This window comes from Eurytemora carolleeae, unplaced genomic scaffold (genome assembly GCF_000591075.1).
Source record: "Eurytemora carolleeae unplaced genomic scaffold, Eaff_2.0 scaffold2688, whole genome shotgun sequence".
Lineage (NCBI taxonomy): Eukaryota > Metazoa > Arthropoda > Copepoda > Calanoida > Temoridae > Eurytemora > Eurytemora carolleeae.
Window position 1 is genome coordinate 1 of NW_019402095.1, and position 11017 is coordinate 11017.

Sequence of the window (11017 nt, forward strand, 5' to 3'; positions counted from 1 at the left end):
TGAGTTCAGTCCTAAAATCTCTACTGTATTTAGATTCTCGTACTTCAAGTAAACTTCTTTTGTGGTCCCAAACCTTGTCTAGAGAGCTAACTTTTAGATGGTAGAGTTCATGTCCAGGAAGGTTAAAATGTTCTCCTGAAGTCTGGTTTGTATGGAGATTTCTAATGTAACCAATATGTTCTCTCACTCTTTCATCTAAAGATTTTGTTGTCTGTCCAATATATTGTAGCTTACACTGTTCACATGTAATCTAATATCTGGTCTTACAGTTAAAAGTTCCATAAGTCTCAATCTTCTTGCTGGTATTAGAGGATTGTATAACTGTTCCAGGCTCTATGTAGGGACAAGTTGGGCAGTTTAAATTATTGTATTAATCATAAAACTCGGAAATTTTGAAAGATCTCTTAGCTATCAAATTGACATTTTAAATACAGGCTCATTAGAATATCTTCCCTCATATGCACTTCTTTAGATATGGAATAAACTGCCACTTGATTTAAAAAGATTTGTAGATTTTTGTGCATGCTTAATCTTATTCTGTTAAACGTACTAAACCTAAGACTGAAAAATCTATTATTTTGTTATGTTGCACCTCGGTCTCTCTAAATTTAACTAGTAATCCCTGACTTATTGTAAACTTTCAAAACCTAGTAATATTTATCATATTGTAAACATTTTAATATTAATTAGGTGGGGATAATGTTTCTGTATGATGGAGGAGATACAAGGCAGCTGGGGATTAAATGAGATAGAGATTATAACTCGATCTGGTTTCTCCTTTTTCTCCACTTTCTTTAAAGCAACTTCTCTAGGTATAGCTTTAGCTCGGACTATAGAAGAGTCAACAATTGAAGAATTGTAATCCCTGCTGAGAAGAAAATCTCTTAGTTTTAAGAATTGTGCATTCCTAAGTTCTGGGTTGCTGCAAATTCGTACAATTCTGTATGCAAGTGAATAAGGTATTTTGTTAGAAATATGTGTTGGGTGGCAAGATGATGGAAGTAGGTACATACATCTATCTGTGAGTTTTCTGTAGAGATCTGTTGTGATTTTTCCATCTTCAATGTACAGTTTTGTGTCAAGGAATGGAATACTTTTTGGGTTTTTCTTTCTTTAAGGCTCTAGTCTTCAGCAACTGATGATCGTAAACTACGTAAAATCTTTTATATTTGTACATTTAAAATCTTGGGAATTATTTGTGGTGTCAAATTTTATTAATTATATAAAATAAACATACTATGAAAATAATGTATTTACATAAAGTTTGAATTATCGAAATTTACATCTTCTTGTCACAGCTGATCTGACGGCATTCTGTCTGCTACAGAGAGAAAACTTGCAAAACAGTCTCTCATTGGTCGAATCAGAACCAATCCTGACTTGGGTTCTATCTAAGCCCAAGTTTGGGTTTTACTCTGGTTTAAGCTTTTAAAATCTCATCTCAGGAAAAATGTCTATCTTAAAAAAAATGTTGTTCCTAAATCTGGATGTTTTTGTTCCGAAATAAATCTAGCACCCCCTTCACTTGAATCCTGTATCCACCCCTGCTCACGATGATACCCTTTAAAGCTTTGCTTGATCAAGTATGAATAACTGATTATTTTCAATTATGGTTTCTCTATAAAGAGACTTTCTTATTTCTGCTGCAGGAAAACAATGGAGGAATTATCAGAATTTAACACTTTTCAAGCTTGAAAAACGACGATATCTTCCACATTCTTAATTTAGTAAAATAAAATTCATTAAAATGATCGTTTCCATTTTCTAGACTTTCCAGCCTTTAAAGATCCCGCAGGCACTTCAAGAGGCGCTTCCTTACAATCTTAAACCTAAGGTATTTGGATTATGGGCGCCAGGTAGTGTTGTTTTTGTCGCTAATGTTGATGTTGTTCACCTTAATGTTTTTCTAATGAAATTAACTTCAAAATTTCTGAATTTATCGGACTCAAAATTTAAAGCAATTGATTGACTCTGGATGTTTAGGTGTGTTGCTCTGGCGGTGACAGTCTTGCAGGATACATACATATATTTGTTTTTGAAAAAGCTCTATTTGGATTTTTTTGGTGTTTGACTTTAATTTTCATTTTATTCTATTTCCATCTTGTTGGCAATGGTATAAAAATTAAATAATCCTATTCTCTTACTAGCCTAGGATGATCATTTTAGGTACTTTTGAACTGAAGGTGTTATCAACTGTCTAAAAGTTTCTCTGTCTGAGTCTTTTGATCCTAAACTTACTAGTTTCTTAATTCAAAATAGAGCTAGGATGTATATGTGTATTCACCCGTCTACAGGTCAATGATGAAAATTATTTCTAGGGCTGACTACAAAAGTAGATCTAAAATCAATTGCATTAACATTGATGTTTGCTGTTAATAGTGTAAATGTTGGTGTTGTTGTTGTAGACTGCTGCTCAAGATATAGATCCAACTTCTGGCAGAGTTGCTGTTGTGTTAGATCATAAAGAACGGAAGGTTGCTAATCTATCTATATAACTGTCTACTCCCTTGGGAACCTAGCTAACAAAGCTAAGAATATTTCAAGGGTTCTATCAAGTTCTGTTAAAATTGGAGGCAAATCGGTCAAGGGGTTCCTGAGTTATGATCGGACATCCAAAGAAGCTGACAAACAGAATCTAACTCCTTTTATATATCTATCTAGAATGCTACATGAGCTCCATGGTGAGAAGTTAAGTAAGATGGAAGAGGAAAAGAGAAGAAGAATGAATAAGTTTAGTAAACTCAAGACAGGAGAAGAGGAGAGAAAACTGAAGAAACAGAAGGAAGCAAGGAAACAGATATCCAGGTATCTTCTACTATCTTGCTTTATAACATCTACATACCTACCTACCTACCTACCTACCTACCTACCTACCTACCTACCTACCTACCTACCTACCTACCTACCTACCTACCTACCTACCTACCTACCTACCTACCTACCTACCTACCTACCTACCTACCTACCTACCTACCTACCTACCTACCTACCTACCTACCTACCTACCTACCTACCTACCTACCTACCTACCTACCTACCTACCTACCTACCTACCTACCTACCTACCTACCTACCTACCTACCTANTTTATATTTTTTATGTTTCAAAGTGTGATATTTAAAACTTGAAACTTCTGTACTCTATTCCTTTTCATTTTATTCAGAACAATTAACAAGAACTTGCTGCATTAAATCCAATTTATTTTTAGAAAAGACAATATTTTAAATCAAATTATTAATTTAAGTTACAATAGAATAAACATACATCTCTGTATCAAATACAAGGAATTGATACAGAGGCATGATAATCATGTTTATATTGCAGAGGTTCCTCCCTCCACTCATCGCCTTCAAGTTTCTCCAGGCTGTCTTCACCTCCATCCCCTCCAAATACTACCAGGTTGTTGTCCAGAACCTCCATGTTTAGGTAGTATCTGCCCTTGATCAGCTTAGGCCCACTCCTCCAGGTGCTTGTAAAAGAATTAAATATTTCTACAACATCTAGAAATCCATCATTGTATCCTGCAGCTGTCCATATTTCTCCCTTAAACATGCTGCATCCTAGTCCATACCTAAACAAACAATTATTAAACACAATATTCACAAAATATGATTTTAGAAAGTTTTGTTAAATATTATGTTATTATACATACATATTTATTTTTTTCATAAATGCAATTTATCACAAAGAAACTGAGTTTTAGCCACAAACACAATTTTGTAATCCCCATTTCTTTGCAACCTGATGGTTTAAACATTTGATTCTCAAAATTGGATAATTTTATCTTACAGAATTCATTATTTTAAATATTAAAGGTCTATGACATTGGGTTGCATAGATATATGAATCAATTCCTTAAATAGCAATAAAAAGGCATTTTATTTAGAAAGCACCAAACAAAGAGTATAAGGATGAAATAAAAAAAAATCAATGATTAATTTATTATTATTATTTTTAAGAATGCCAACATTAATATTAGAAAAATCATGAAAAATATAAAATAGAACATGTCTAAATGTTTCAGTCTTCATGTATATTTTAGAAAGATTACCTTGCAGTTGGCATTGATGGAAGCTCTGCAATGAATCCCTCCTCTATACTGTAGATATCAATAAGAGATAAGTAGCCGTTAGAATATCCTCCAAGCAGCATGACTTGACTCTCACTAGAATATAAAATGTTAAGAAATATAAAAATAATTAAAAAATGTTGTCAGTTTTATTATTTATGATATTATCTATGATTCTGTTCATTTGTGCCAACTTTTAATGTAAGATATTTTTAAATATGAACAGTTTGTTCTTTTAAAAAGGGGAATTTAGCAAAGTTGAACAATGTTTGTAATGAAAATATAAATAGATATGCTTACTAGATTTATTTTTGAAAACATTTTAGAAAATATTTGTCAGATTTATGATATTTAATACATTAATTCACACAAAGTATTTATTGACTACTCTACAAAAATTAATGATTCTTACATTCATTGTTCCTTGTAGTGCAGCTGTAAACTTGTTAAATCACTTATTAAAGGCATACAAATTATACAATTATTATTTACAATAAATCCTGAGAACTTTAATTTTTAAAGAATTTGTAGGTTTTTGTTAAAATCTCATTTTTTGGTTAACTTTTTATCTGATTTAAATGATGTATTGATTTATTGATTGATTGCTGTATTCACTGTGTGCTTGACATTTTTATATTCATTCTTAGTACCTTAATTAAACTTAAAGAGAAGGTAGACATTTTTATATTCATTCTTAGCACTTAATTAAACTTAAAGAGAAGGTAGACATTTTTATATTCATTCTTAGTACTTAATTAAACTGAAAGAGAAGGTAGACATTTTAATATTCATTATACTTAATTAAACTTAAATAGAAGGTAGACATTTTTATATTCATTCTTAGTACTTGATTAAACTTAAAGAGAAGGTAGACATTTTTATATTCATTCTTAGCACTTAATTAAACTTAAAGAGAAGGTAGACATTTTAATATTCATTCTTAGTGCTGAATTAAACTTAAAGAGAAGGTAGACATTTTTATATTCATTCTTAGCACTTAATTAAACTTTGAGTTTTGATTCAAAAACTAAATCACAATTCAGGTCTGCATGCAAAAAATCGAAGAGAAATCTCTAGTAATAAAGTCAGAAGGCTTCTTTGGCCGTTAGGAGGGTGAAAATGCGGGAAAGGGGGAGGAAATAGTATAAGGAGAGGGGGAAATGCAGAATTGAGTTTCCCGACCTAATATTAATGACTTTAGACACCCCACATAGACCTATCACAAAGTTTTTGAAAAAATGCCCGAAAAATGCGGGAAAAATGAAAATATAAGTAGATACATCTTATTAGATTTATTTGTGAAAACATGGTGGATAATATTTGACAACAGCATATATTTTGTATAAGAATTCATCTTATTTTATCATTGTTGATTAATTATATGTGTGCACTTATCATGAGTAATATATAAATAAAGTGTATACCTGATAGGAACAGCACAGTACTGAATTCTTGCAGATGTTAATTTAAAGTTTTGAAGCTTCCAGGAGGATCCATCAAACACCTCCACAGTAGCAGTAAACCTATTAAACAAATATATAATTTTAACTGATACAGGTGAAGGGGTTTAACTGAAGGAAGTCAAACCTTATAGAAATCCAACGTATAGAAACAGCTACATATAGCAACAAGGCCTATTTTTATATTTTTATATTTTTGAGAAATTAAACGTTTTTGTAAAACATTGTAGCTTATCATTATCATTATCATAATTTCTATTTTTTTTAACATACCCTAGACATTAAAGAAGCAAAATAGTTTAATATGTACATTTGTACTGCTCTCTATTGCATTTAAGGTCCCCCAGATTTTATTATGTACTGACAACATAAATGAATGATTATATGGTTACTTACAATTCCGTGTTACTATTCAAAAAAATATTTTATAAAAATGCTATCTACAGTTTTATTTTTAGAAAAAAAATTTCCTAAAATGTATAAAAAAGTTCTCCAGTAATGCTAATATGATTTCATAAAATTCCGTTTTACCATTTAAATAAAAAGATTTTATGAAAATAATATCTACTTCTACTGATTATTTAATTTCTCAAAAAAATAAAAAGTGTTCTCCCGGAAAATACGCCTTGTTGCTATACGTAGCAGTTTGTATACGTTGGATTTCTATAAGGTTTGACTTCTAACTGAAGTATTCCAGTTTATGAGAATGTGTATATAATAATTCAATATTTAAATTTAGACACATCCATTTTTTTAATATCAAAGAAAGCTAGATGATCAATAAAGAACAAAAAGGTTTATGAAACAAATAAGATTAAACATAGAACATACTCCTGTCCAGTTAATCCTCCTGCAGCAAGTATCATGTCTCCTAGTGTAGTCAGGGTAAAGAATCTTCTAGCCACATTCATACTTTCAAACTCTATCCAGTCCATTCCCTCATTCTTGAAGCAGTTTCTAACCAAAAATATTTAATTTCAACTTTGATTTTGTGAATTTTTATCTTTTTTAATGCATATAATTTATATTCTATATTTTATTATTGTTTGATTTATTAGTTTTCACTAGTTCACTATATTCTACTTGTGGTATTCTACTTTACACTGATTATTTAATTTCTCAAAAATACAAAAAATGTTCTCCCGGAAAATACGCCTTGTTGCTGCACGTTGGATTTCTATAAGGTTTGACTTCATTCACTTCATTCTACCTGCGGTATTCTATAGGTATAGGTATGCAACATTTGGGAGTTTAACACAGTTTATTTCCATTACAATGTATTTGAATCCCCTCTCCCTCCATCACTATTTTATTTTGTATTAAATGTATTTATTCAATTAAAAAAGATTTAATTGTAATTTTAAATATGATGTAAACAATACTGACCATCGCAAGTATAAACATAACAGAATACTTTAAAGTTAAAATGCTCCAATCTTTAATTCTTTAAGTGTAAAAAACACAAAGAAAGGTTTATAGCATCAAAGAATAATAGTTGAATTTAAAATGAAATGAGTCTTTGCTACAAACTCTGATTTTCCAATCTTTCAAACTATGAATTCTGTTATATCAAATAGTTTAAGTTTAAAATATCAAAAGTTTACACCATCATGTGGCAAAGTTATAAGGATTATAAAATTCTGGCATTGACTTAGTTTCTATGAAAGGTATCAGTAGAATAACTATTTTCAGCACTTATGTCTAGTTATTCTTTTATCAAAAGAACTGGATTACTCGCCACAAACTTAATATTCTTTGAATCTGATGGTTTAAACCATTGATATTTTCAACTTGCAACAATTTCATCTAATAGTTTTCATAGTAAGAAAAATGTCTAAGGTCAACAACATCAGGTTGCAAAGGTATTGGATAAAAGAATTAGAAGGTGTTCAAGTTACTTTTTTACAGTGATATTTCTAAAATATAAAATCTAAATGTTCAAGAATTTCCAATATACAATGTCTAAATTATCATCCTTAATCATCTGTTTTAATAGGGAAACTTTAAATATGGATTTAGCGCTTAATAATCATTAAGTAATAGACAGGTTTAAATATTAGTAAATTCTCTCAGTAATAATGTAATTAAACTTTATGTATTAACTCCTAAGTTGCATACTACCATCATAATCATTATCTCGATCCAATCCCCCGCAGTAAACAATCTGTTCATTCAGAACTGCAGCTCCTACAGTATATTAATATAATTAACTGAATAAAAATACACCTTTATTTAAACCAATATATTACACAAAATAGATACATTTATTTTCTTATGATCTTATAGTTAGAAAATCAATTATATTTTGTTGTATTAATCATAGGAATTCCATAATGTAAGATAAATTAATCTATAATTCTGTGATAAATTTAAATTGTATATTTAAATTTGATTTTCTCGTTGTAAACTACATTATATTATTTATAATGGTGATGGACCATTTATTGAAAATATATTTCGGTCTGGGTTGACCCTCGTCAGTTCTTGAGATTGTTTCTGTCCAAAAGGTTAAAAACAAACTATTATTTATGTTTGCTTTTAACTTTATTTGAATTCTTAGCTCAATATATAAGTGTAGAGCGAACAGTGTGGAGCATACAGTGAGCAGCACACAGTGAAAACGTATAGAATACAGCATACAGAGTACAGCGTAGATAGTACAGCGTACAAAGTAAAGCATACAGAGTACAGCATACGGAGTACAGTGACAGAGTACAGAGAACAGAGTACAGAGTACAGCGGAAAGAGTACAGCATGCAGAAAACAGCGTACATAGGACAGCGTACAGAGTAAATCGTAAAGAGTACAGCGTACTGAGTGCAGCGTACAGAGTACAGCGTACAGAGTACAGCGTACAGAGTACAGCGTACAGAGTACAGCGTACAGAGTACAGCGTACAGAGTACAGCGTACAGAGTACAGCATTCAGAGTACAGCGTACAGAGTACAGGGTACAGAGTACAGTATATACATTGTGCAATCTTTACATTGTACGTCTGTTTGTTGTTCTCTGTACATAGTACTTTTACTTTTAGTGCACTTTTTAAATAATAATATTTTGTGTGTTTCTAGAATCCTGAGTTTAAAGTCCATGTTTACTTACAAGCATTATCTCAGGTTTGAACAGTATAAAAGAATGAATAAGTTTATGAATTTATTAGTGCTTTATAAAGTTTAAAACTTTACTGCTAAACTCAGAAAAAAATATAAGGTAAAATAATCATTTATTAAATTAATCAGTTTAAGCAATTAAGAAAACAGTTATGAATCATTTTACCAAACAACATTTGTTTCTTTCAGGTATGATTCTTTCGATTGTATCTATTCTTTTTGCTGGATATCTTGCCTCCTGTAGCAGGGTAAGTTTTTATATCAATTCAAACCCTATCCTGCTATTAATTATAAGTGAAACAGTATGCTTAATTTAATGAAAATGTGAAAACGATTTTACTCAATAATTAATCTTACAGCTTTCTTTCTATTTTCATATTTGTAATTATAAGCTAGGTTTTAATTGTCATTATGTTTATATTGATATTTATTGTAGGGATCTGCTTCTGCAGAAACAACTGCTGTACTTCTAGGGGGTGGCTATGGTAAATTTTTCTTACTTTATTCTTATTCAATAAGAAACCAAATATACACTTCTGTAGAACACAAGATATTTGTTCTTTTAACGCTATTTTTAAACATTAAAATTAAACATTGGTTTATTTTCAAATATATAATTTAGACTATGATGATTGAATCAAAACTGTTTAACAAATATTATGATTAATATAAAAAAAAACTCACCATAGGCTTATTATTAGTGGAAACCTTTAACTTTTCAATTAAAAAATCAAATTCTAATACTAATCTTAAGTTTAAATTGCATTTTTACATTAACTAGAATATATGATAAAATAAAATTATAATTTGTAAGTTTTTATGTTCGCAAATAATGTTTAAATATTTACTTGAGTATTTCAGCTAGAAAGAAACATTAATGAATCATATTAAAATTTTATTTACATAGGTGGGAAAACTGAATCATATCCCTGTGATGTGGCAATAGGAGATATTGGTTATCTGGTAGGACTAGGTAAACATACTTTTGTAAAGAATATATATTGAAAAAATGTCTACCTTCTCTTTAAGTTTAATTAAGAACTAAGAATGAATATAAAAATGTCTACCTTCTCTTCCCTCTGAATAGTTGTATAAAGATGATCAGGATTCACTTCAGCCTAAACACACAGATAAGAAAACCAAATTAATACAGAAAAGTGAGAACATATCAAAGATTAACAAAACTTACAAATTTCCAACCTTAATATTTAATCTCGTTTTATCTCACCCACTGTACGCATTCCCTTCCAAGTGGAGCGCTTCTCCATTGGCAGAAGAAGATTTGTTACCGCGGCATAGAACTTGGGAACCTAGCAATCAATCAATACATCAATCAATACATCAATCCTTACAGCAATCAATCAATCAATCAATCATTTAAATTTAGTTTAATTCAATTAAAAAAAAATTTTAAGTAAGTTTCTATATACAGAGCTGAAAAATGCAAATAAAACTCTACTTTGCAAATATGCGAATTGCAGATAAATTTGCCCTAGGAAAAAATGCTGCCAAAATGTTTGTTTGATGGACTCTTTCAGAATCTCAAAAAAAGTTACTTGGGATTTTTCTTATATCTTAGAGGTCCTTCAAGCAATACATCATTTAAATCAGATAAAAAGTACACGAAATGAGATTTTAACAAAATCTACAAATTCCTTAAAAACTAAAGTTTTGAGGATTTATTGTAAATAATAATTGTATAATTTATATGCATTTAATAAGTGATTTAACAAGTTTACAGCTGCACTACAAGGAACAATGAATGTAAAAACCATTAATTTTTGTACAGTTGTCAATAAATACTTTGTGTGAATTAATGTATTAAATATCATGAATCTGACAGAAATATTAATTAATTATTAATTATTAGTTTACCTCCACATTGAACCATGTTTTAACAAACACAATATCAGACAGCAGAATTGTGGAATTTCAATGGGATCTGCATCTGCATGTTTTTTTGGTCTAACCCAGCACATCATCCAGACAGAACAAACACTAGGCCGAGAGAATATCAGAAATATATGACGACGACATTTAAACATTGATTTTCTTTATTATTCCTGCGAGGTGGGGTAAGCATTACAGTTAAACTATGCGAGGTGGGGAAACCATTTTTATTAAGAGCCACTTTTAAGAAAATAAAAATAATTGATTCAGAGAATATAAATAAATAACAAATATTTTAGAACAAAATTTAGTTATAGTTTATAAATTATAACAATTTAAATGCCCTTAGATTTTTGAACTGAAGAGTTCCTATATTATATATATTAGATAATATGAAAACAAAAAAGGCCAAATATACACATTAAGTAGTTTTTGTTGTACTGAAGATTTTTAATATCACAATTTCCTTACCAATCATAATGGAAACA

At 30.0% G+C, this 11017-nt stretch overlaps 2 protein-coding genes and 2 long non-coding RNA genes across 4 annotated transcripts; 2 read left to right on the forward strand and 2 right to left on the reverse strand.

Annotated features, from left to right (window-relative positions):
* Positions 1-1770: 1770 nt before the first annotated feature.
* Positions 1771-3191, forward strand: LOC111717815 (ribosome biogenesis protein BMS1 homolog; the record flags this gene model as incomplete). Its single annotated transcript, XM_023493263.1, is given in 5 exon segments — positions 1771-1834; positions 2406-2487; positions 2552-2555; positions 2662-2805; positions 3164-3191. Coding segments are annotated over 5 exon segments (322 nt in total), but the record flags the coding sequence as incomplete, so codon positions are not given.
* LOC111717816 (F-box/kelch-repeat protein At2g44630) lies at positions 3184-5529 on the reverse strand. Its single transcript, XM_023493264.1, has 3 exons — positions 5494-5529; positions 4052-4165; positions 3184-3571 (listed from the first exon to the last, which is right to left on the reverse strand). The coding sequence occupies exons 2-3, from the start codon at positions 4150-4152 to the stop codon at positions 3274-3276; spliced, it is 399 nt and encodes a 132-aa protein (XP_023349032.1). The 5' UTR covers positions 4153-4165; positions 5494-5529; the 3' UTR covers positions 3184-3273.
* A 3172-nt stretch (positions 5530-8701) lies between these two features.
* LOC111717818 (uncharacterized) lies at positions 8702-9613 on the forward strand. The gene is made up of 4 exons (XR_002768923.1): positions 8702-8739; positions 8829-8887; positions 9076-9124; positions 9547-9613. It is a non-coding gene; the product is annotated as an uncharacterized LOC111717818 (long non-coding RNA).
* Positions 9614-9677: 64 nt separating this feature from the next.
* Positions 9678-10582, reverse strand: LOC111717817 (uncharacterized). Its single transcript, XR_002768922.1, has 3 exons — positions 10515-10582; positions 9840-9949; positions 9678-9757 (listed from the first exon to the last, which is right to left on the reverse strand). It is a non-coding gene; the product is annotated as an uncharacterized LOC111717817 (long non-coding RNA).
* Positions 10583-11017: the final 435 nt, after the last annotated feature.